Source organism: Pinus tabuliformis, chromosome 3_1 (genome assembly GCF_031772625.1).
Source record: "Pinus tabuliformis cultivar Carrire ecotype Pingquan chromosome 3_1, CPIR1, whole genome shotgun sequence".
Taxonomy (NCBI): Eukaryota; Viridiplantae; Streptophyta; class Pinopsida; order Pinales; family Pinaceae; genus Pinus; species Pinus tabuliformis.
Window position 1 is genome coordinate 484,249,511 of NC_142301.1, and position 27,795 is coordinate 484,277,305.

General features: G+C 40.2%; 2 protein-coding genes across 3 annotated transcripts in view; one reads left to right on the forward strand and one right to left on the reverse strand.

The window, feature by feature from the left end:
- The window catches only part of LOC149187909 (arginosuccinate synthase family), a 311,302-nt gene that overhangs the window by 19,829 nt on the left and 263,678 nt on the right, over positions 1-27,795 (forward strand). The window lies entirely within an intron of this gene.
- LOC149187910 (uncharacterized) lies at positions 1,945-27,526 on the reverse strand. The gene is made up of 3 exons (XM_089412376.1): positions 26,350-27,526; positions 25,948-26,189; positions 1,945-2,256 (listed from the first exon to the last, which is right to left on the reverse strand). The coding sequence occupies exons 1-3, from the start codon at positions 27,524-27,526 to the stop codon at positions 1,945-1,947; spliced, it is 1,731 nt and encodes a 576-aa protein (XP_089268502.1).

Sequence of the window (27,795 nt, forward strand, 5' to 3'; positions counted from 1 at the left end):
TGTTTCAAATTTCATTGTCTCTTCAAGTTCATAACTTCATACTTTGCTTCAACTTTCAAATTTCATTTTTTTTCTTATGTTTATTTAAAATTTTATTTGTAATTTTGTTGTAGATACATGGTGGAGAATGTATGGTGCTAGGGTACCCCTTTTGCAAAAGCTTGCCATTCGAATCCTCAGCCAAACATGTAGCTCCTCAGGATGTGAGCGCAACTGGAGTGTATTTGAAAAAATACACAACAAGAAGTGCAACAGGTTAAACTTAAAAGTTAAAACTTAAAATATTGCAAATTTCCAAATAATTTTTTGAATTCATTAAACAATATTTTTTTATAATTATTATTTCATGATCTTTGTACAGGTTGGAGTCCCAACGACTTAATGACATGGTCTACATCTACTACAATCTTTGATTGTGTGTGAGGCAACTTGAGAGGATACCTGATATGGAAGCCATCTCATTGGATGGGATTGACACCACTGCTGCATGGAGGGTTGAGGCCGAGAGGCCTCTCATGGAGTCTGCCGATGATTGGTTAGAGCAGGAGGTAGTGGAGGAGGAGGAGGAGGAGGAGGAGGTGACACCACCTACCCGGGCTACCCCTGCCACCAGTAGAGGACGTGGTCTACCTCTTATAGCTCCTAGTTCTTCAGCTTCTAGAGCACAGCAGAGTCCACTGCCAACTCCACTGGCATCTACATCTAGAGGGAAAGGGAAAGCTATTGCATTTTCTCGCAAGAGGAGCAGAGGAAATCAGTAGTATTAGACTTTAGTTATTTGGTTCATTTCATTGTATATGGCATTATGACTCATGATATGAGATACAATATTATATTTTTGTTGATATTTTGAGGCTGAGTTAGGACTCAGGAGTCATGACTTACTATTCAGGACATGATTCATTGTTTTTTTTCCCGAGGAGAAAATATCATAATTTCCATTAATTTGTTGAAAATTACATGCTGTAAATGCCATAGGCATATGCAAATACTGTGACTGTAGTCAGCTGTTTGAAGTTACAAAATTGTGAGTTTTAACAAAATGGACCTTGTTGGGTGTGCTAGTGTTGTTGTACATATATAAATAATTACATATTCAAAAAATCACCAGTAGTGATCGCTGTTCTGTTGCCAAAATTTTGATAATTACATGATAGATAAAAACTGTGAAAAAGACAAGTATAGACTGCTAATATTAGGGCTTGTCTGCCCTCTGAAGTTCCTGATCCATATATGATCTGTGGAAGTACTAGTAGGTCCGCTCCGGTGTGTACTCTGTGATAAACCATTCTCCTCGAGGACGATGCATTGCCTCTTTCAATAGCTTGTCCGCACTTTCATTACGCTCCTTGTTGTAGGAGCAACTTTCACAGCAGACCGGGATCGAGTTAGTGGAGGGGATATAGGTGGTATCAGTGGAGCACTGGTTTGCTGCGCAGTGACTCCATTCACATCCTTAGAGTGATCCTGACCTGAGGGCTGCTCGTCCACAATTGGGTCTTCAGGCTGATGGTGCTTCGTTCCCCTTGTGGCCGCCTGTGCAGTAGGAGTGAGCAGCGGACAGTCCTTGTATAGATGGCTGACCTTGTGGCATCTTCTGCACCGAAAAGGCACATCTTCGTAATCCAGATTTTGACAGCGCGAGAAGTGCCTCCAGTGGAGGGTTATCTTTTCCTCCAGCCCCTCCCTGGTATCCAGATGAACCAAGATACGCGCCATTGTCATGATTCCCGACTTTTCGAACGATTGATCATATTCTAAGTAGGTGCCCAGTGCATCTCCAATACGCTTGAAGACTACAGGGGTCCAGAATTGCATTGGGAGGCCCAACAAACGGACCCAAATTGGCCCAGCACCCAACTGTTCTCTCTCTGGGTCAAATAAAGGATCCCATCTTTTTAATAGTACCAGAGCAATCTCGATGTGCCGGAATCAGGATAATATCTAGTCGTTGTATTCTTCCCTATGGAAGTGCGGGGCAAACCACCCACGAGCTAGAACCCTGATGATGGGCAATTCTTTGAGCAGGGAACCCCAAATCTCCGAGGTCCAGAGTCGAAGACGATCTACAGAGTAGTTCCTGCCCCGCACTTGACCCACTAGAACCTTCTTTGCCGTCTCTGCGACTTCGCCCATCGGAATATCCTCGCCAAGGGTTAGGTTGATGTCCCTGTCCATAGATTTTAGGCACCTGCCTTTCTTAGGTTTGTCTGAGCGGCGAGCAGTCGGGTAATCCTTGAGAAGGCCCCGATAGCCCTGGTTAACAGATTGGGGGGTGGACAGGGTAGATTTAGGGTTTGGGATCGGGGAGCTGAAGCAGCCTGAGTGGATGGGGGTGTTAGGGTTTAGGGTTGCACTTGAGAGGGTAGGATTGAAGAGAGGAGGGGACCCAGATGGAGGGATACGGGAGGTGGAGGGTGCACAATGGGGCACAGAGATATGAAGAAGGTGTGGTAAGGGGGCGTTAAATGTGGGTGAGGGCTGAAGACAGGTTCCCAGCAGGTTTAGGGTCGCTGGAGAGAGCGGGGGGTAGTCCAAACCAGGTGCATCAATGTGGATTGAGGGCGAAGGGTGGTTTACAAAAAGACCCGGACGAACCTGAACAGACTGAGCAGCTGTCAGCGGTCGTAGAGTGGCAGCAAAAGGGCCAGAGCCCTACACGGTTCGTTGGTGTGACCAGTTAACCTAATGGGGATGAGGGTCCGCCTCGTAGTCAACGTCATTTAGCTCCATCGAAACCGACAGTAACGGTCAGAGGAGCTACAACTGTCGAGGAGACAAAACTGAGATTGAGGTTAAACCAGGTAAAACCGCCTGGTGAGGCCTCTGTTAGCTAGGTAACCGCTGGCTGAGTGAATGAACGCCACAGGGAGATAGGGAGGTGAGGGGTAAGTTCAAGCCAGCCAGGTGCTAGAGCCATGGCAATCAAACCCTGGGATGTTGACCCTCGAGGCCACCATGGATGTCGGCTTCGGCATTGCAGAGCTCCTTTTGACCCTCGATTTTGAAAAGTCAGGACATGATTCACTGTTATGTGTGATGTAGCACTAGAAATGATATTACACATCTTATATATTAGTTATTTGATCATATTTATGTGTCAATGTATTTATTTTATGTTGTAGATGCTTTAGATATTAAAAAAATTGAAAAAAAATGAATATTTTTGTATTTTACGATTTTTTCCTATTTTTTTCCCTCGCTGATAATATCCCGATAACGATTACTGCAACATTGGTTGGAACTGAGAAAATACTAGCACACACATATAAAAATAACACAATTTTTTTCACAATTTTTTTGGACAAAAGTCCCTGGAAAAACCCAACTTGGGAAAATAGGTGCAATAGCTGAGGGTTTTGTTATTATGCAACAGAGAGAAATTCTGAGTACATCTGGATGCCAAAATCTGGCAATCCTACAGAAAAAATATTGGAAAAAATCTAGTGAGGAATTTTCCTCACCCCACAGGCAAATTCCTGGCACGATTTGCGTTCAAAAATCGGCCCTCTGACCCTCTACGTCAGCCTTTGCACAGCCTGCTGGACGTCTAGCCTCAAACTGGTCTCTGATGAAGTTGTTCTGCGTTCTACTGATTGGAAAGATGCTTCTTTGACACTTTGGGACTCCTCGACCTCTAGAACTGAAGACGTCTCTCCCTCTCAGCAAATCAATCTTGCCTTTAGACACTGCTGCGCTGCCCTAGAATCAACCTGTTTGTGGCTCTTCTGCCTCTCTGTAGATGCACTCGCTGGATCTGGAATGCCTCCTCCAACCACATTGTCTCTGCCCCTCTCTCACTACTTCGATCTCTAGCTTTCTCTCTGAAAATTGACTATTGCTACTTTGGAAATCGATCTGCTAAGAAATCAAACTGTTGAAGTGTATTCTCCATCACCACATCGACCTCCTTTTATATTCCTCTGTTGGATCTCCAACGACCAAGATTAAAACATAATTGATGGCTAGGATCATTTTTGGATCGATCCGTGTGAGTTTCATGATGATTCTCGCTTTGACTTAATTAATACTGATTAATTAACCATATTCCCTAAGTTTAGACTTGGGAAATATTTAAAAACTGGTTAATAATCTAATTAAGTCATTTATAGGTGGAATTTCCAAAAACGATTTCTGGGTTTTGGAGATCTCATGTATTCTAGCCTCTCCACCAAATTTCAAGGCTAGAACACATCTGATGCTACAAAAATTAACACTCCCTTTGAGCGAGGAATGTGTTATAGTGCTGCACTCCCTACTGCAATACCCTGTCTCTGCATCATCCCCCTATGACGTTGTTGATGTCTGGTTGTTGCTACCCAGCAACTACTGCACAACTCTGATATGTGCTGCATTTGTGCTGCTATTGACCCTGCTGAACTACTACCAACACTGCGTCTCCATTGCAACTACCTATCATTTGTTGCTGCTGCAACTGTAACATCTGCAATTGAAAGGCATCCAAAATACTAAATCAACTGTGATTAGTATAATGCATATGTCACCTAAGTCTCTGACTACTGTTAGTATTTGCACTGTCATTGAAGAATTTGCACTGCTGTTGACTCTGCACTGTGCCAACTGCACTGTTTCCAACTCTGCATTGCGCTCCTCAGCGTCTGACTGCTACTAGTCTTTGCAACTGTCACTCTAGCATTCGACTGCATCAACTGTCACTGATCCATCCTACTACTACGTACTCTGGGTCCCCGTAGCAAGGTATTGATCCATGAGGTGTACTCCTCAAGGATCCTGCCCATTTGTAGTGCTCTAGGGCTATGACACCAAGTCACCCCACCTCATTCCTAGAGGTATATCGACAAACAGAGCGAAGTCTTCCTCTAGGCTGGAGGAAAGCCTATCGATCTCTGTTGAAGCTGCATGTTGGTCCTGCTTCTCCTCCTTGTCCTTTCCAAGAGGACACTAGGTACTGTAGTGACCGAGCTCACCGCACCTGAAGTACTTGACCTTTGACAGGTCCTTCTTCTTTCTCTGCTTCCCCTATCGCTGACTGGGACCCTGAGATGCGAGGGCCACACTCTCCTCCTCCTTCACTTGCTTCAATCCGTTGATGCTGCCACTAATGGAGCTCTTTAGAAGAGCTCACTTCAATTCCTCCTGTTGCAAGTTGGCCCGTATCTTGTCCCACTCTAGTAACTTGTCTCTACCCAATATGCTTTGGACAAAGACTTGCCAGTCCTCGGAGACACTGTTGAGTGCCAATCTTACTAGCTTTATAGGTTGAGGCACTGCCCCAACAACTGATAACTGGTCCCGGACTTCTTGAATCTTGTGAGGAAGTGGTCTATGCCTTCCCCTTTCTACATCCAGATGAGCCTCAACTTCTCCTCGAGGTACATCTTCCGCTGCTCGGAAGTACCCCGGTACAATGTGGAGAGAGCATCCCACATCTGCTTGGCAGTATCTTTGCCAACTATATGTGAGACTATATGATCTCGGACTCCATCTAGGATCAACCGCTTCGCCTGCGCCATCTCCTTCCTGTACTCTTTTAGTTGATCTGCATCCTGAGGAATTGCCACCACTGCATCAATATAGGCTTTCAGTCCATATTCATTTAGAAGGAATGACATCCTTACCTTCCAGATGATGTAGTTGGAAGCTCCATCCAACTTGTCTTGATCACGAAGCCTAGTAGTGACCATCTTAACGAATTGTCGAAAACTCCCTCTTTCCTTCTGCTTGGCTGTTGCTTTGCTATTCGCACTCCCTTCTGGAGTGAAAAGATCTGCTCACAACTACTACCAATCTGCAATGAAAATCAAAAACTTCTGAGACTAGAAGTTCACTGAGGAAAATTTTCCCTCAATTGTGTGTGCTTTTCTCTCTTCCACCCAACGATGGCTCTGCTCTAGTGAACTACTGCAAAAACCACTATGTCCAGCGAGAGATCTGCTCAACGAAAAAATCTACCCTGCTCCCTCTGCCTCTGGAATCACTCGATCTGGTAGGATCGATTTTTTCTGCCCCTCACTCAGAAAAATCTAACTCCACAAGTAACTCGGCCTCCTGGCAGAATGATTATGCTGCCCTTGGGAATTTCGACATGCTGCCGACATTGAGCAGCAAAATTCCTTCTTTTGCTTTTAAGCTCTCCAATTGATCAACTGTGCTATGATACCATGTGAAAATTCCAATACGGAATTGTTAATTTGGCAACTAGGGCTAAAACTCTACCTTGGACAACTCATATTATGCAGCTGATATTTTTATTGGATTCCTCTTTCTGAGAGGGGTAGGTTGATCTAAAGATCATCTCATTCTGACATGTACAATTGGAAATATGAATTTATTTCGTTTATGGACAAATTGTCAAGGTTGGCCAACAATCTAATGTAGTGTTAGAAGCCCAAAAGACATGTCTTTTCATCTTCAATGTTGCATATAAATAGAAGGTGCATCTACCTCATTTGGACATCATTCATCTCACACATATTTCTCTCTCCTCATCTAATTGGGTCGTACAAACTTTAGGCTACCTTCTCCTCCACACGTGCAAAGTTTGACTGCGATTTTCTGTTTCTAGTGTTGACCAAGTTGCAGGAAGTTTGACTAGCATTGACCGGGCAACATTGACCTTGTTTGACTGCGGTTTTGTGGGATTATTTCTGTTTGGGCAGGCCACATTTTTGGGCACAGAAATCGAGGCATTCTGAGCTGTTTAACCAACATTGACCGCAGGTTTGACTCTGTGTTTACCAAGTTTGATTGATATATTCGAGACTATTGGGCTGATTTAGACTGTCCTTAGAGGCCGAATTGACTGGGTTTGACCGAGCTGATTTGGAGGTGTAATTCTGCTAAGTTGACCAGCATTGACTTTCTGGTTAGGGCATCCTATTGACTGCAGTTTGATTGGACAGATCTGACTGTGATTGGGCAAGTGAATTTTGTATATTGTACTCTCTCTATCCGCTGAACTTTTGAAGAATAATAAGAAGAATTGATCAAGGGGTTTCCCCACATTGGGGTTTGTCCTTGACATCCGCCAAATATTATGTCCTCTTGTATTGGCTTGTCTTCTGCTTTTTATTTATGTTCTATTTGCATTTACTGTCATGTTAATGTGATTGCTAATCTAGAAATTGATATTGGGCTAGTAAGAAAAATTGAAGTAAATTGCTCTTAAGCATAGAACATACCATTGTTATCTAAAATTAACATGGTATCAGACCTGAGGTGAAGACAAAGCCCAAGAAAGAGTGAAAAGAGCAATCATTGAGATTTGTTGATAAGGACAAGAGTCAATGGCCTCCGCATCTTACTTCAAGCCTGATGACAAGCTCAATGATAACTCTAATTATCATGCATGGAAGATGTCTCTTGATTTGACTTTGGAAGAGCAAGATGTTATGGACTATGTGCAGGGAAAGACTACGGAAACTCCTTCAAGCGTACCGGCTCTTAGAGAATCTAGGGCAAAGTAGTGTTGTGATGATTCTCTGAGACTTGATAACAATTTGTGAAGTCTTTTTACTTTTTCTTAGTTAGCTTATACTTCTTCTTCTTCTTATTAGTGCATATGTGTGTGCTTCATCAAACTGCTACCAAAACAAAATAACAAGAACACAAAGTTTAGCTCTCTGCTAGGGACAAACCCTCTCCACTCTTGAGAGGGAAACCCTTTGTAAGTTTTCGCTTATTGAAGCTTCTTAATTGAATAATTGCCAAACCCTAGACCCTTGACTAGGATGTCCTCCAAGCATGAGTCAATTCCTTCCTCTTTCTGCACTGTCACTTTCGACACATCTTCCAACACTTCTTTCAGCACTTTGTCTTCCAGCACTTTATCTTCTAGGTTAGGAAACCCTAGAATATTAGGGCTTCTATTCTTCGCTATAAAGAGATCTTTATTCACCTTTCTTTGGATACCTTGTGGACCTTAATACACAACTGAAGGAGGCTGCATATGCTGCTAACCTAAATAGCAGTCAAACCCTTCCAGCACCTCGCACGTGTGACTGTTTCTAGCCCTAGAAACAATCCTTTTCTTCCTCAGATTTGTCCCTCCTTCCTTCGCTTGTGAGCCCACCTTCAACGCTGGAGTAGGAGACTTTTGTTGACCTATTTGTTAGCCCAAACCATAAAGAAAATACCACTGCAACCTTGCTGTTGTTCTAGCCGCAAATTTGTCCTTGAATTCTTTGCACGTGTGGTTGTAGCAGCTTCAAATTTCATCTTTTTCCTGTTGCTGTTCTGTTTCCTTCCTATGCTGCCCTTGTAACCCTCTTTCTCACCTTTTTCTTCGTCTTACTTCGTCCTCCTTGCTTGCGGATTTCAGAGATATGATTGTGTGTCCAAATGAGGAGTGGACAACCTCTATTTATAGAGGTTTGTCCCTCCTCCTTGAAGCCGACATGACTGTCCCTAAAGCCGACTTGCAATTGCATTATATTTCAACATTTATTCATCGTTTTTGCTGCTTGTAGACTTTGTTGGTGCTAGGAGAGGATTTGACTTGCCTTGGAGGTATTCCCATGACCTTGTATGACATCATACATGATGTAACATGCCCTCAAAGGGTCTCATCATAATTACATTTTGACTTTGACTCCCTAGAAGCACTAGGAGAGGATTTGACTTGCCTTGGAGGTATTCCCATGACCTTGTATGACATCATACATGATGTAACATGCCCTCAAAGGGTCTCATCATAATTACATTTTGACTTTGACTCCCTAGAAGCACTTCAAAATGTGCTTGACCTATTTTCAATGAGCAAGAAACTCATTGACAAATAATATAAAAATAAATTCTCTTTTCTTGAATAAGTACAAATATCAAAATTGCATATATGAAGACCGAACCTAGTTACATCTTCTACAACACCAGCTGCCGCTAAGACAAAGTACAAGAAAGGTGAATTCAAAGCTAAGAAGATCATCAAAGATTCCATTAACAAGCATTTGGTTGCATACATGTTCGATTTGAACACATCTAAGGAGATGTATGACACGTTGGTTGACATGTTCAAAGTTAGCAATGTAAACCAAGTTCTCTTCCTCAAGAACAAGTTGAAGGATATAAATAAGAGAAGAGGTGAAGATATCCAATCCTACTTCATGAGGATTACTGAGATAAAAAATGATCTTCTTTCAATTGCAGAAGTTATTGCTGATAGGGAGCTCACTCTCATTGCCCTTGGAAGTCTCCCTTGTGAATGGCATGTGTTCAACAATACTATCCTCAACAATGACAGGGTTCCAGGTTTTGATGAATTGTTGACTAGATGTACTTAAGAAGAGACTAGGATGATGGAGAGAGACATGCCGTCAAATAGGAATGATCCTGCTGCATTCTTCGCTCATGCTAAAAAGAAGAACAATGCAAGTTCAAAGAAGCAATGTCAAGGAAGACCAGGATTCAAAGATGGAAGGAAGGGAAGATGCTTCATTTGTAACAGGTTTGGCCACTATGCTAGGGAGTGTCCTAATAGAAGGGATACACCTCGGGATGATGATAACAACAACCACAACAATTTTAGGGGCAACAACAATCAAAGGAATGGCAGATTCAACAACAAAGGAAAAAGGAATGCTCCCGCTACTCAACATGGAAATGGTCGACCTCCCAAAAGATCAAGAAACTCCAGGTATGATGAATCTAATGTTGTAGATAACAAGCAAAAATAATTTTATCTTATATCTGCCCTCTCTACTGCCTCTCCACCAGATACCTTGGGAAATTGGTTGATTGATAGTGGTGCCTCAAGGCACTTCACTGGGTATAAGGAAGCTCTTTCAAATTTGATAGAAAAGGATACAAATTTGGAGATCATTCTTGGGGACAATGCCACCTATCTCGTGAAGGGAGTTGGGAATGTTACTCTTCAATTGAATCAAGGTAACACCATTCATCTACAAGAAGTACTATATGTACCTGATCTAAAGAAAAACCTGGTATCTATCTCGGCAATGGAAGACAAAGGATTCAAGGTGGCATTCATTGATGGAAAGGTACGTGTTTGGATTTTTTTTTTCAAAGAAGCATTTACTCTTGGATTCAGGGTTGATAGCCTATATCAAGTTGGAGGAAGCCCATTGGGAGCTATGTCTTGCAACACATCTCTTCAATCTGAATTATGGCATCGGATGTTTGATCATCTACATTATAAGGGTTTACCGGATGTGAGGAAGATGGTGATAGGTATGCTTGAATTTAAAGTAGAACATGAAGGTGTTTGTCAGGGATGTGCCGAAGGAAAGCATACAAGGGGACCATTCCCCTCAAGTGATAGCAAGACTACCGACTTTTTGCAATTGGTTCATTCTGATCTATCTGGTATGATGCTCGCGACATCTTTGGGAGGATATTTATATTATGCTATCTTTGTGGATGATTTCTCTTCCAAAACTTGGATATATTTCTTGAAGAATAAGGACAAAGTATTCTCATGGTTCTGTTCTTTTAAAGCCTTGGTTGAAAATCAAACAGGGAAGAAGATCAAAATATTGAGGATCGATAATGGAATCGAATATGAATCAAATGAGTTCAATGACTATTGTAGAGAAGCTGGCATTAAGAGGGAGACTACTACCACATATACTCCTGAGCAAAATGGTGTTGCTGAAAGGAAGAATTGTTCTATTATAGAAGCCACTCGTGCCATGCTTCATGATCAAAGCCTTTCGAATTTCTAATGGGCGGAAGCTGCCAACACTGCTGTGTTGGACTCCAAAACTCCCGAAGAAGTTTTCATCGGTAAGAAACTTGATGTTTCTCACCTTAGAATTTTTGGTAGCCCCTAATATTTTCATGTGGCGAAAGAAAAGAGAAGCAAATTGGATGCATTTGGGAAGAAAGGAACATTTGTGCGCTACAGTGAAACTTCTAAGGCATATAGAATCTATGTGCTTGGGCAAAGAGAAGTGGAGATAAGTGATGATGTCACCTTTGATGAAGATGCTGCCCTTGGAAAGATTAGTAACCTTCCTATTCCAAAGAAGGACAAAGAAGCAGATACAAGAAAGCAGGGAGAACCACAGGATGGGCCGATGCCCGAGGTTGAAGGACCAATGGATCCCATTGATCCACCTCCTCATGAGCCCTTCTCCTAAAAAAGGAGACCCTCATGGCTTAGGGAAACTCTTGAAGATGCCAAGAGACATATTGCACCATGGGTGACTTTTCGTGAAAGTAAGAAGCCAAATAGGTACCAAGGGTACTTAGTTGCCATGAGCACCATTGTTCAAACTGAGCCTTGCACATTCGAAGAAGCTGTGAAGCATCAAGTCTGGAAAGATGCTATGAACAAAGAGTATGAGTTGATTATGAAGAATGATGTCTGGAATGTGGTCCCTAGACCCAAGGACAAATCCGTTGTCACCTTGAAATGACTCTACAAAATCAAGCATGGAGCTGATGGAAGTGTTGAAAAGTTTAAGGCCAGGTTTGTTGTTCGAGGCTTATCTCAAAAGGACGATTTGGACTACGATGAGATATTTGCATCTGTTGCCTGATATATCACCATCCATTCGATTATAGCCTTTGCTGCCTCACAAGGATGGAATCTACACCAGATGGATGTCAAAACTGCCTTCTTGCATGGTTCAATTAAGGAGGAAGTCTATGTAGAACAACCCGAGGGGTTTGAAGTTCAAGATTGTCAGACACATGTATGCAGGTTGAAGAAAGCCCTCTATGGGTTGAAGCAAGCTCCCCGAGCTTGGTATGAGAGGATCGACAACTATCTGATGAAGCTGGGTTTTACAAGAAGTGAAGCTGATCCGAACCTTTACTTTAAGGTTGAGAATGACAAACCTCTCATCTTGGTACTTTATGTGGATGATCTCTTTCTAACAGGTGCAGACCCTCTCATTCATCAATGTAAGAGGGAGTTGGCTTCCGAGTTTGAAATGAAGGACCTAGGACTGATGCATTATTTCCTAGGGTTGGAGGTCTGGCAAAAGCCAAGTGAGATTTTGTTTTGTTTTGTTTGTTTTCTCATGGAAAATACATTGTGAAGCTACTTGAAAGATTTGGGATGGTGGACTGCAAGTCTGTGAATACTTCGATGGAACTTAACTTCAAGAAGTTATGCGGAAGTGCTGTTGGGCCTGATTTGGGAAATCCTTCTAAGTATCATCAACTCGTGGGGCCTTGATGTTCTTGGTGAACTCTCGTCTGGACATATGCTTTGCAGTGAACACATTGAGTCAGTTTATGGTTGAGTCTTATCACATTCATTGGATTGTTGCCAAAATCTCTTGAGATATCTTCGGGGCACAATCACGTATGGATTGAGATACATTGCCGGGAATGTGAGGCTCCATGGTTATTTTGATGCTGACTGGGCTGGCAGTGTGGTGGATCCTAAGAGCACATTTGATGTTGCTTCTCGCTAGGTTCTTCTTTGATATCTTAGATGAGCAGGAAGCAAAAATCGGTTGCCTTGAGCACCATCGAGGCCGAATATATTGCTGTTAGTATGGCCTCCTGTGAAGTTGTTTGGTTGAGGAAGCTCTTTAGTGAGCTGTTTGGATATGTGCTGGATACCATCGTGATCTTCTGCGACAACCAAAGTGGGATTCATCTTTTTGAGAGTCCTGTGTTTCATGACCGCTTCAAGCATATTGATATCATGTACCACTTTATCCGGGATATGGTACAATGGGGAGTAATAAGGCTTTGTCACATTGGGATTGATGATCAGGTTGCAGATATTATTACGAAGCCCCTGGGGAAGGTCAAATTCTTAACCATTCGTGAACGACTTGGAGTCGTGGAGAGACCCTCTTATGAGGGTCCCGTTTGAGTTGGATATTGAGCTCTGGAAGCTCGGGGGGGCTTGGGATACTTCTTGGAGCAATGAGCGACCATAGGGTGAGTGGTTCACCTTCCCCTACTGGTGCGCGATGTACAGGGTGAGTGGTTCACCTTCCCCTGTGATATTCATGATGGTTGAGATATGCATAGGATGAGTGGTTCACCTTCTCCTATGGCATATGAACAAGATGGGTGGTTCACCTTCTCTTGCCGATACATCCTACCCATGCAGTCTGGGACTCATGGGAAGTGCCTCTCATTTGGTCAATGAGTAGGGAAATGAGGATAGGGACCATAGTACTACCGATGGACACATCGTGTACTATCGTACTCCCTATGCTAGGATGTTTGATATTGATCTGGGATCAATGGAGACTGACTTCGGGTCAGTGGAGAATGGTATGACACATTCTCGATCATTTCTTCTTCATTACTTCTTCATGGTTCAGTAGAGTAGAGTAGAGTAGAGCAAAGTATAATAGGGATGTCAGATATGGTACTGATTGACAGATGATTTGGTAGGTGGAGTTCTTCTTAATTGAGAGGGAGTGTTAAATTTGGTAACTAGGGCCAAAACTCCACCTTGGACAACTCATATGATGCAACTGATATTTTTATTGGATTCCTCTTTCTAAGGGGTGTAGGATTGATCTAAAGATCATCTCATTCTGACATGTACAAATGGAAATATGAATTTATTTCGTTTATGGACAAATTGTCAAGGTGGACCAACAATCTAATGTAGGCTCAAAAGCCCAAAAGACATGTCTTTTCATCTTCAACGTTGCATATAAATAGAAGGTGCATCTACCTCATTTGGACGTCATTCATCTCACACATATTTCTCTCTCATCATCTAATTGGTTAGTACAAACTTCAGGTTGCCTTCTTCTCCTCCACACGTGCGAAGTTTGACTGTGATTTTCTGTTTCCAATGTTGATCAAGTTGCAGGAAGTTTGACCAACATTGACTGGGCAACATTGACCTTGTTTGACTGCAATTTTTGTGGGATTATTTCTGTTTGGGTAGGCCACATTTCTGGGCACAAAAATTGAGGCATTATGAGCTGTTTGACCAGCGTTGACCGCAAAGAAACTAACTGCATGTTTGACTCTGCGTTGACCAAGTTTGACTGATATTTTTGGGACTGTTTTGGGCTGATTTAGACTGTCCTTGGAGGCCTAATTGACTGGGTTTTACCGAGCTGATTTGGAGGTGTAATTCTGCTAAGTTGACCAGCTTTGACTTTCTAGTTAGGGCATCCTGTTGACTGGACAGATTTGACTGTGATTGGGCAAGTGAATTTTGTATATTGTCTTCTCTCTCTCGATCGAACTTTTGAAGAATAATAAGAAGATTTGGTCATAGCGTTTTGCGCACATTGGGGTTTGTCCTTGGTATCTGCCAAATATTGTGTCCTCTTGTCTTGGCTTCTCTTCTGCTTTTTATTTATATTCTATCTGCATTTATTGTCATGTTAATGTGTTTGCTAATCTGGAAATTGATATTGGGCTAATAAGAAAAATTGAAGTAAATTGCTCTTAAGCATAGAACATACCATTGTTATTTAAAATTAGCAGGGATCCTATTGTAGCAACTGGTATTATTTCTCCTAACTGATAAAATTATTTGTTCAGTTTATTGTTACGACAACATCGAAATAAACACACTGCAACCTTCACAAATAAAAAAATGCGGAAATAAATAGCGCTAGAACTGAGAAAATATTAACACACACACATTAAAATAACACAATTATTTTTGGACAAAAGTCCCCTGAAAAACCCAACTTGGGAAAACCGGTGCAGCAACTAAGGGTTTTATTATTATGCAGCAGTGAGAAATTTTGAGTACAATTGGATGCTGAAATCTAGCATCCTACAGAGAAAAATATTGGCAAAAATTTAGTGAGGAATTTTCCGCACCCAACAGGCAAACTCCCGACACGACTTACCTTCCGAAATTTGGCCCTTCGACCCTCTACGTCAGCCTTTGCGCTGATCTACACAACCTGGTTGACGTCTAGCCTTAAACTGGTCTCTGATGAGTCGTTCTGCCTTCTGCTAACTGGAAAGATGCTTCTCTGGCACTCCTACCCGATCTATGGAACTGAAGACGTCTCTCCCTCTCAACAAATCGATCTTGCCTCTAGAGGCTGCTGCGTTGCCCCAACGTCAACCTCTCTGTGGCTCTTTTGCCTCTCTGCATATGCACTCGCTGGATCTGGAATGCCTCCTCCAGCCTCACTGTCTCTGCCCCTCTCTCACTGCTTTGATCTCTAGCTCTCTCTTTAGCAACCGACTGTTGTTACTCTGGAAATCAATCTACTAAGAAATCGAACTGCTGAAGTGCATTCTCCATCACCACATCGACCTCCTCTTATAATCCTTTGTTGGATCACCAACAACCAATATTAAAACATAATCGATGGCTAGGATCATCTCTGGATTGATCCATGTGAGTTTTTAGATGATTCTCGCCTTGACTTAATTAACACTGATTAATTAACCATATTCCGTAAGTTTAGACTTACGAAATATTCAAAAACTGGTTAATAATTTAATTAAGTCATTTCTAGGTGGAATTTCAAGAAACAATTTCTGGGTTTTGGAGATCTCATGTATTCTAGCCTTTCCACCAAATTTCTAGGCTATAACACATTCGATGCTACAAAAACTAACAGTTCAATACCTTTCTCCGATGGAATTTCGGTTCTGCACAAATCCTCTGCTCCCTCGTCCCCTTGTTTACTTTGTTGTTGCTACACGTCCATGTTTTGAGAGTTCTCATTCTTTTCTTCTTCAGGAAGATGTGGATTTGAAAACTGCAATCCCTTTGGCTTTTGAGTCTCTCTTTTTCTTTTTTGGGGCTTATTTTGCTTGAGGGCATTTATTCTGTAGGTGTCCAGTTTGAAAATAGATACGACACCTAAATGTTGTGTTTTTGTAATCAAATATTTGAGTCCATTGAAAATTTTGATGAGCTAGGTGAATGTGATCAAGTAGATCTTTGCTAAGGTCTATCTTTACACAAATATGGGCAAAAGTAATTTTTTTTGTTGTTGTTTTTTTATTGTTCTGTTCTTTCTAAATCCATCTTTTTGAACTTTCCTAGTTTATTTCCAATGCCCTTTAAAACTTGATGGTGCTAGAAGGGAAAGGGAGATTGTGTAGCCTCTCACAAATCGACATTGTTGAGACCTTCATAGTTGTAGCATCGAACTTTGGAAACCATGGGGTTATGAAGAGTCCCGCTCTGCCCCAAAACCATGGCCCCTTGTTTAAAGTAAAATCTAAGTCTTTCTCTGTATCAAATTGTACAACAAAGAAACCCTTGGGAGCATAGGTAGATATCACAATTTGGGGTTCAGGTCGTGGATACGCACTGATGTAGTACCTTCGATCTAGGCTAGAAGCCATTGAATCTACATATAATAGCTCTAGATTGGAGAATAGTAAAAAGACCATTTACCTCTAGTAAATTTGCTACCATAGTTGGTTCTTGTTCCATCTGTTCAACGATGTATGGTCTTGGGATATTTTGGATTGGATCAGATGTATTTTGTGTCTCAGCCTTCCTTTTTACCAAATCCTTAAACGAGGCTGGTCCATTAAGGTTACTGATTCTTGGAACGCCTCCCCTTAGCCTAACATTTAATATTATGGTGGAGTTCCTTTCTATGCCATCATGTTTCAATTGTATGGCATCTTGCAACAATTTCCCCTCAGAAATCAAACTTTGTAAATTCATTGGTATACCCAGGTTGTTTTGTACGATCTGCTTCAGATCTTTCACTAGATCCGAACCCTGAACCTTGAACCCCTAGGAGGATCGATTTCCCACTTAGGGTTTTTACAAAAATTGAAAAGTTTCCTTTGGATCTAGTTTTGCATTCTGAATTATTTTGATTTGGGGAGGTTTCTTTTCCCTCTCTATCTTCCTGTTGGCCAAATCTGAGAGGGCACAACAATAGAGCTTCCCATGGGGGAGCATATCCCTCGTGCATGCAAACTTCTTTAAATATACAAACCCTAATTCACCCACAAGGGCTTCAAAACCTGTGGAATGATAAAAACTCATGGTTTATGCACACGAATAAAAATACATTCAATGAACAACCTTGTAGGGCACACTTGATGAAGCCTTACCAATCAAAGACTGTCGTTGTCATAGAAGAGAGAACTCTAAGCCCGTATTATAGTCTTATGAAAATCCTAGCATTGACAAGTTTTTGTGGGGCCGAACCTCCTCATACTTGTTTGATTCGTATCGTATAGTTGCGTAGGGGCGTTTGATTTGCTACAGACTTGCAACCATACAAACCTTGGAATTGTGCATTGGATGGTTCCTGCAATCCATTTCTCGATTTCGATGGCGGTGGCGTCCCGAAAAATGCTAGAAAAACATAGAACCCTAGCGCCACTTTGGATCTTCATCCTTGGAAAACCTTATTCAGTGTGCACACTGTTATCTTCTATAATGAAAAATTTGTCTGACATCATAATTTTCTTTAGTCTCTTTACCCAACAAGTTGTTTGGTTTGGACTTTAAAGTAGTAAATTGAAGTTTAGGCAATTTGTTGAGATGCTTGGTTGAAAGTAAACATTGACAATGTGATCATTTGTTAGCATATGCATAGTTTCTTTCAAGAACTTAGTAAATAGATTTAGAAGTTCACCCATTCAAGTGATTGTATGAAAGAAATCCAAAAGGTGTCATATGCTTGATTGATTTACTAGTGGATGTGAGCAATTATGATGCAAGGGCATTTGTGGTGTAGATGAAACAAATTTATGCACAGTTTCAATAAATGCTGTAGGATATAGAGAGCTCACGTAAAAACCACAAATTCAAGCCATTTGAATTTGAAGACCGATTAATGTTGCACTTCAGGAAAGAATGTTATTCCATAGGAATTGATTGAACTTTAGGGAGATATGATTGTTCAAAGTTGAAGGAACTTTTGAGATAATGCCTACCAAGTTGAATTTCTAGAAGTTTTTGACATTTCACTCATATTCACTGTTGCAGATTTGTGATAGTATAAGGAAGTCCAATGATTGTAGAAGAAGAGAGTGCAAAAATTGATTGGCAAAGGCAAATGCTAAAGAAAAAATAAAGTGTTGTAGAGGATTTTCGATACAAAGCAAGTGGTGTTAAAGCAATATTTGGTGTAAGTGTAAGGACAAACCGAATGAAGAAAGCACTTGGATCATCTATAATGTAGATAATGATAACTTATTAATGTTCAACAATTTAGCGTAAAAGTAGTTTAATAGGACTAAAAGATTCAACCATTGTAATACAAAGTGGGAGTGCAAAACCAACGCCTAAAGCTATGTTAACACCAACAAGAAAAGAAAGGAAGAGATAGAGACATAGAATGATTTCATAATTGTAGCCTCATCAAGAACATGTCTGGAACTAGAAGTTGACGTCGAAAGAGGTGGTGGGGGGTAGAGGAAGAAGTCTCCTTATTCGAGCCCTCAATCATCGTGAAGGGGCAATACATTGTCTTAGAATGTCATCTGGCAATTACCTAGAGCTAAGGGAGTTCCAATTGTGTGATGCTTGGAGGGATCTAAGGGAGGCTTTGGATCAAGGAAGCCCATCATTCCTAACAATTGAAGCTAAGGAGGAAGAATCTTTGAATAAATGGTTGGTTTCTCAATGGAGCCTGAGGGGAGTACTTTGTGTAGAGTATTAGAAATTAAGCAAGTACTATAGTTTTTGTTGTATTGAAAATGCACAAGGATATGTTAATAATTTCTTTTAAGCGGAACTTGGATGATGGAGCATCTAGGAAAAATGTGTGCGCAGATGAAAAGCACGTGCTTGGAATGGATAAGCACTGCTAGAAATTAAACTATCAGCAAAGTTGTGAGAGAATATCTCATATAAGATAGAGTCTCATTGTGTAGAAGCAAACTAGTGAGGAAGTGCATGGTTTGAGAATGTTTGAGTAATTGCACAATTTCAGCTCAGAGAAGACGACCGACTATCACAATGGACAAGATAAAACTAGATTGCACAAAAAGATACATGTGCAGATGTGATTGAATAATGGAATGTGCAACAAAAACTGAACAAGCGAGGGTGAACATTGAAGAATTGAGAACTTGCACATAATTGGAAGTAGGAGAGAAGGGAGTGCCATTTTTGGAGAAGTTAGTGATTGCACAACTTCGTAGGAAGGGAGAATTGTGCTAAAGACAATAAGGATGATAAAGTGTGAATTGGAAATTAGTAAGGAAAAACAAAATGGTAAAACAAATGGTGAATATGCTTCCCTACGTTGCCAGGAAACATGGGTTTAGGGACGGGGATGGGAACGGGGACGGGTACGTCACTTTTTGAAACAGGGTGCGTGGGTTCTTTGGAGGTATATATATATATATATAAATTATAATATATATGAATTTGTATATTTTCCAACTTTAAACAAGAAAAATAAAATATTTATGATTTAAACTTTAAAGATTTAAACATGCACATCATTGAACATTCAACACTCACATTGAAACTTCAAAATTTATAGTTTGATATCAAGTGCAAATTGGAGTTTACATATTAATAAGAATCATGATATATGCCATTGTCATACTACATTCAAAATTTGCCTTAAGGGATCTCCAAACATGAACTAGGAAATTTCAAAATAGTGAACAATGGCTTCCTCAAGCCATGTCATTAACATCCATGTCATCAACATCACTTAGATCTGCAGTCAGCATGCTCTCCAGCGACATAGCTACAATAGTAATGACGTTAGCATAGCTACAGTAGTAATGACATTCGACTTACACAATGAATCTACAATGGCCATCTCTAGGTCGAAACTGCAGAAAGAGAAGTAAGAAGGCTGAACTTGAAAAGGATTACTACAAAATCAGTGAAAAAAATTGACCCTAACATTCCTGATTTTGGGGTTCCACGCACCCATTGTTGGGGTTCGGTGCACCCAATTAGACAAAAGAACCCAAATTTTGGTTGCGAAGAACCCAATGCTTACTTGGAGAACTCGGTTCTTTTGGGTGTGTTTTAGAGGAACCTGTACTCAAACCCGATACTTGGCGACGAGAACTTGGGACGTGTTCAAGAACCCCAGCCCTGGGTTCGTGAACCCATGCAACATAGATGCTTCCAAAGTTGAAGTGAGAACAAAAAGACAAAGAAATCGACTTGACTGTTAGAGTGCCCAAAATGCGATCACTTGGTTACATATATACGATAGACATTAAAATAATGTGTAAAAGAGAGGAGAGTTAGATCACAAATAGGGGGATAGAAATGAAATTATATTAGTGTTCACTAATTACCAAATTAGGTCAAGACTCAAAAGGATTGTGAAGTACAACATATCAAAATAGCATTACAAGGGGTGGAAAAGTCATCTCCCAAAAGTACAATAAAAATCTAGAGCTAAGAACACAATTAGCACCCAATTAGACAAAAGAACCCAAATTTTGGTTGCGAAGAACTCAATGCTTACTTGGAGAACCCGGTTCTTTTGGGTGTTGTGTTTTAGAAGAACTCGTACTCAAACCCGATACTTGGGGATGAGAACCCAAGACAGATTCGAGAACCCCATCCCTGGGTTCGTGAACCCGTGCAACATAGATGCTTCCAAAGTTGAAGTGAGAACCAAATGACAAAGAAATTGACTTGACTGTTAGAGTGCCAAAATGTGATCACTTGGTTACATATATAAGATAGACATTAAAATAATGTGTAAAAGAGAGGAGAGTTAGATCACAAATACGAGGATAGAAATGAAATTATATTAGTGTTCACTAATTACCAAATTAGGTCAAGACTCAAAAGGATTATGAAGTACAACATATCAAAATAGCATTACGCGGGGTGGAAAAGTAATCTCCCAAAAGTACAATAAAAATCTAGAGCTAATGGGACAAGGAGAAAAAGAGTCATATATGTCAATTAGAGTTCACTGTGATTGGAAACACAAGAATCAATAAGATAGATTGTAAGGGAGGAGTCAAATCTATTAATGGGAATGTCCATATTTGAAGCTTCTTTAATAATGTCAGCGGGAGAGTGGCTTGGATTGATAGGACCTTGGTAAATGATTAGTGGTGGCCTCCATGGGTGTCCCACAAGGGGCAAGCGTTCAAACTAGATGCAAGACTTGGGGAGATCACAAGAAATTGAGTTTCTGGAACATATGCACTCTGTTGTAATTTTATTAATGACAATCTGATTGCCCCTCATATTGGTGTTATCTTGTTATCAATGACAATTTGACTGATCGTCTTGTTGTTCTCTATCCTCAACATAGAGGGATGACCACCTTGCTTGTTCTGAGCTTAGAGCTTGCAGACATATGCACACCACTAGATTCTTCCCTCTCGAAGATATTTGTTGGCTTTGGATGTTAGGAGAGTTCCCCAACTTTGGTCTAGGATAACACAAGCTAGTTCTCTCAACCCTAGCCACTCTTTGGAGGACATTATCAACTTTAGCATTGGCACATTTGTGGTGGTGGGTGATGATGGCTTCTCTTTAGACACTAATGTTTTCCAAGATGTTGCTTTCTTGAGGATCTTCCATGGCGCAATTGTGCCATTGGGATGCTTTCTTGCTTTGGTGCACTATTCATCCCACTTTCTAGTGTTATCCATTTGGGTTCAACTCATTCTATGTTATTTCCCATTGTTTTTTTTTTTCTTCAACATACGTTTTAGAGTGCTTTGGAGATGTTCCAAGCACTCCTTAGTATAATATAATATAATTTTGTTTCTAGTTTTGTGTGCATTTTTGTTTTTGGTAATTATCTTAGCACTAGTGCATATGACAAATTGTTGCAAGTAGCTGTGGAGAGATTGGAGAATTTAGATGCCACATTGCTATTGTGTTAGGTGTGATGTGTTATCTCTCAACAAGTTTTCTTGGCTGTAACAAAAAACTCCCTAAGGTAACCTTTCCAAACCAAGCTTGTAGATTGAAGGCTAGCCTGTTCAATCCAGAGAGGGCTCTCTTTGACAACTTAATCACTAAGCTTAGCAACTTGTTGTGTCTTAAAACAATGGCTAGATCTTCAGTAGGGTTTTTGAATTTCGAGGGTGGTCGTTGGGATGAAGCAATTAATCCATTGGGCAATGCGGTCAACAAATCAAGTTTCAGATGTAGCTACCAAGATCTTGACTGTATGAATCAAGAGGGATAGAGGCAAGAAGGATAGAGGCAGGATAGATGGCAAACTGTAGACATATCAAACATCATATGAATGGTAGTAGAAAGAGAAAACAATCCACTATAGTAGGGCATGAAACATGAATCCTGCAAACTTTAGGAGACAATGTGCAGATGCCTAAACCATATGAACCAGAACATTAACTAATGAATTCTTTCACATAATCTCATTTAAACACCAGAAGATAACAGATAAATGATATCACATAGAAAGGAAACTATCACAGAAGAAAACTGACTGAGCATACCATCACAAGAATCTCTGTATCATGAACATAATATCCTAGTCCTCTTGGCACTTGAAAGATGAATAATTTGATTACACACATAGCAAAAGAATACTTTGTTTCAAAGTCCAACCCTTCTTTCTTCTTTTTCATTCATTATATAGGAAAAATACATAAATCTGAGATCCACAATGTTTGGGAAAGTATTAATTACAATAACCATCAAGATCCAAAAGAAATGGATCTGAAAAACCTCTTCACCCATCTTTAGTCTGATCCCCAAGTCGAATTTGATGAGGTGGCCTTCAGCTGTTGACTTGGCATTTTTATAGGAAACATAATTTCGAAAAATCTGGCAAATTTCTGAAAAATAGGCTTTAAAGAGGCATTTAGATCTCCCAAAGCGTGATATCTATGTAAAACCTGAAAGCGGTTTTTTTAAATCTACTCATTCCCCACAAAACCTCTTTCAGATTTGGAAAATTCATCTTAATCTTCTAAAAAATTGCGCCCAAAGTAGATGACTAAAATATTAAATAACTATATATTTAAATCCTGAAAAATAGGCTGCAAATATTCCTTCATATTTTTCAAACCATTATAGCTGGGTAAAAACTGAGAGAGTCTTTTTTAAATTGGTATGTTACCAACAAAAACCTCTTTTGGTTTTTACAAATTCATCTCCATATGTTCGGAAACTGCATTTGAAAATAGTGACTAAAACAGGAAAATAACAGAATTACAAAATTTGGAAAAATAGGCCTCAAAGATTTCTCTGTAATTTTCAAACCATGATGTCTGGGTAAAATATGAAGGAGTTTTTTGTAAATCATCCCATTTCCAACAAAAACCTCTTTTGTTTTTTTAATAAATTCATAACCACCTGTTTGAACTCTGTATTTGAATATAATGACTAAAACAGGGAAAATGCTGGAAACTGTCATTTTAGGGCAAACTGCCGTTTTAGGGTTTAATTTAAAATCCCTCTCTTAGGCTTGAAAACTCTGCCAAATGTCACATCAAGATTTAATAATGGTAAAGCTTCTTGAAAAATGGTTTGGGCACTTGAAAAGTAGTTTGGAAACTCATATTTTCAAAATTTCGTAGTGTGCTACGAAATATTTTCGTAGCGCTAGCTGTAGGCATTCGATATGCTCTGATTTGCTGCAAAGCTTAGGGAAAGCCTAGATATAACTTAAACAAACTCTTTTGAAATATTTCTAAGCTTTATGTCACCCTGCCATAATTTTTTCTTTAACATAGCTCAATACCTAACCCTTCACTGTTTTTAAATGAAGTTGTCAACCAATCATCAAAACATTTGGACCTCTTGGAAAGGTACAAACCTAGTGCTAATATGATGCATGACTAGGGTTATTTTGTCATGAATAGATGGATCTTCTCTAAAATTTGGTAGCGATCATTTTGATTGTTGGAAAGAATAATAGTCCATTGCCTATCGAAAGGTGCAATTTGAACATATTTTTCATTCAAAGAGTTAAGCTTTATGAAATAGGAATGATATTGTACCCCAATGTTAATTTGGTTTTCTTCCTTAGCTCTGACAGGACAATGGAACTAACAAATTGTTGATTGCAAGGAGAGCAAACAACATTAACAGATTTTGTTGCACGGTTTCTCTGCAACTTCTGGTTGACTTGTGAACTAATTGGCAGGTTAATAACTCAATCATGATCTCCATCATGGCCTTTAGTGTGTTGTGCTGTAGTCCTTGGTGAATTAATAGCGTTCTTGATCTTACCAACAGAAAATGAAGCAATGTTGATGGAGCCTCTCTAATTCTGGAGCATCCAAGTTACCTACAGAGATCTTAAGTTCATCCTTATGATTATCAATGTGACTTGCGTTTTTCACCTTCATATTGGATCTTATTTGTAGACTCAGTTGTAGAATCTTTAAGTTCCACGATCCATCTCCTTTGATCTTTTCATAAGATAAATGTATTCTGAGAAACTTCTTTCAGGAGTTTTTTCATGCTAAGGTTCCCATAAGTTTTGATATTCACTAATGAGGGTCAAAATTGCTCTACCTTCGATAATTTTTTTTATTTCTAAGAGCTGCCTTTGCTGTGTGCAATCACGAGGCCAAGAAAATTCTCTGATCCCACTAACCTGATAACTGCTAATAAAATGACTGGAAAATGCTGTTATAACTGAAAAAACCCTGCTAACTGAAATCTAAAGCTGAAACTGGAAAACTTACAGCTGAAAATATAAGATTAAAATTATGGACTGAGATAGAAAATTTGAACTTCTAAAACAAAATAATGTCAAAACTTGCAAATCTAGACTACATTGGCAGTCAAAGGAACAATACTAAATATGTGGAAAGACTTGAAAGTTGAAGCAGACACTCTTTTATTCTTTCAGACAATAAACAAGATAACATAAACTTTCTTGAGAAGGTACGTATGCATATTGCAAACCTAGGCCAAGTCGATGACCAGGATGGATGTTGCACTTGGCCAAAGAGTCAATCTCTCAAGACTGCCTACAACAAAACATTCCAACAACATGCTTCAGCCTTCTTTTGAGGCTTATGCAGTGTTTTAAAACTCCGACTCCGACTCCGACTCGGCCGAGGGTCGACTCCGACTCCGACTTGGTATCGACTCGGCCAGCTCGATTTCAATGACTCGGTCGTTGTAAAAAATACATTAAATATTTATTTTTTATAAAAACACATAATTTTAAAGATTTTCATTCATGTTTCCAAACACACAACATTAGAATATAGATAGAAGACAACATATGATCAAGGTAGGCTCATGAATATATCCATTATATCAAAATGGCACCCAGTGCATTGTCCAATACATACACGATGATGATATAGAGATCAAAACAAAAACACATAACCAAGGAGGCTATATATGGCCTCTACAACAAAAGTCTGTGACCAGTACTACTCAATGTTTTACAACTCGGACTCGGACTCGGACTCGGCCGAGGATCGACTCGGACTCGGACTCGGACTCGGTAATGACTCGGCCGGCTCGATTTCAATGACTCGGTCGTTGTAAAAAATACATTAAATATTTATTTTTTTTATAAAAAAACATAATTTTAAATATTTTAAACATAATTTTAAAGATTTTCATTCAAGTTTCCAAACACACAACATTATAATATACATGGAAGACAACATATGATCAAAGTAGGCTCATGAACCAATCCATTATATCAAAATGGTACGGTGTACCCAATGGCAATAGTAAATACATAGTCAACTGTAGTCTGTCATACATGATCAAAGACTCAAGAGTCAAAACAAAATACAAATAACCAAGGAGGCTAGTCGCTAGTAGCTACTGCCAGAGGAGCCAAGATCATCTCGACCAATCTCTGGATCATCATCATCAGGGTCAGACAAGGGGCCCCATGGCTCCTCCTCATCATCATCGTCTCCAACTGCAACTGTAGAAGTGGTGCCAGTACCACTAGGCTGTGCAGCAGATGCAAGCTGAGATAGAGTACAAATGCGGCTGCGCTTCTGTCGTGGCTGAGCAGAGGAAGCACCTACAACTGGAGTCCTACTAGCTGGCTGTGAGACTGAGGCTGGTGGATTGGGATCTGCATTCAACTGAACACGCTGCAGTGGATCTCCAACATCAATTTCATCAAGATCCTCATCAGGATCAAACTCTGGTAGACAACTCTCCACTACCCAATCTGATGTTGGATCAATGTCTTCCAACACAATGGGATCTGAATCAGGTCTTTTGTTCAGCAATTGGTTCCGTCTGAACCGAAGGTTGTATTGGACAAAAACTAGATCATTCAACCGTTTTTGCTCCAAACGGTTTCTCTTCTTTGTGTGAATCCTCTCAAAGACAGACCAATTGCGCTCACACCCAGATGCACTGCAAGTTTGACTCAAAATACGAATTGCAAACCTTTGCAATTCAGGGCACTGGCCACCAAAGGCCTCCCACCATTGTGCTGCAAAAAACATAGGAGTGTAATGAATTATGAGTTAGATGAAGGCTGAAGCTCAACAAAATTACAAATTATATCTAACTTTCAAATTATAAATGATTTAACAAACTTTAATAAAAAAAGTAAAACCATTAAGAAATTGAAAATTGAAATTTTTGTTTACCTGGCTCATCTGCTTCTCTTGCAATCTTTGCTAGGTTCTTCCCAAAGGTACCTGTTGCATTGCTGAAGGATGTGACCTGCTGATGTATCAGCAGCTGATCAGACTCCGATGGGACCATGCGCTCAATGCAATCAACCAGTCCATCTCTGACCTCCCCCCTCAAAGCTCCTGACTCCTTAGCTTTATAATGATACCGTGGGTTCAAAAAATACCCAGCTGCATGTATAGGGCGATGGAGTTGATTGTTCCATCTTTCATCAATGATTGCCCAAATGGGCCCATACTTTGCCACTCTATCCTTGTATGCTGTCTTTATTTGCTCCTTTGCTTGATCCATAGCCTCATAAATGAAGCCCATAGCCAACCTTTCCCCATCCACCAACCGCAACACCTTAACTAGTGGCTCAGCAAGCTTCACAATCTCTGCTGCCTTTCTCCAAAAAGTTTCATCATGGACTTTCCTTTTCAATTCTCTGCCTTCTGGTTTGTTAGACCAACTGCTTTGATTCCAATCATCACTGGAAAACATCTTTTGCAAGTTTCTATGTTGGGAAAGCATAGATTGCAATGTCAAAAAATGTGTAGCAAATCTAGTGATGGCAGGCCTAATAATATCCTTGCCTCCAGTGTGTTTCCTCATGAGACTCAAAACCAGTGTATGATTGTAGATAAATTTTGTTATGCTTTTGGCATTATCTACAGTGTTTCTGACCCAATCTAATTTTCCAATATCCTCAAGCATGAGGTCTATGCAATGTGCAGCGCATGGGGTCCAAAAGATGGTCTTGTGTTTTTCCTCTAACAGTCTACCAGCAAGAACATAGTTAGAGGCATTGTCTGTGATGATTTGAACAACATTAGCCACCCCCACATCCTGAATAACCTCATCCAATAGCTGAAACAACAAGTGGCCATCTTTTACCTTATCAGATGCATCAACTGATTTTAAAAACATGGTTCCCTGTGGGCAGAAGACAAGAAAGTTTATGATGGTACGGTTTCTTTGATCAGTCCATCCATCTGACATGATGGTACACCCTGTTCTTGCCCATGATTCCTTGAAATCTTGCAAATACTCATTAATTGATTTAATTTCTTTCTGCAAACGAAACCCCCTTAGCTCTTGCATAGTAGGGCCTTTGAAGCCTTTTCCAGCAGCATGTATGTCCTCAAACATAGGCTCATAATATGGTGAACGAGCAACATTAAAGGGGATATCAGCATCATACCACCATCTAGCTATGTAGTCACAAGCAGTCTCCCTCAATTCTTTCTTCCAATGGTCATCTAAAGTGGGCTGAGCAAGACCTTTACTAACTTCAGGACCATGTGCATCTGATGGAGAGGAGCCTGAGTGAGTGAAAAAACTTTTGATAGTCCCATCACCCTTCATTCTACCCTTTCCCTTATCTTGAACAGAAGCAAAAGAGGGAGGAACATAACGGA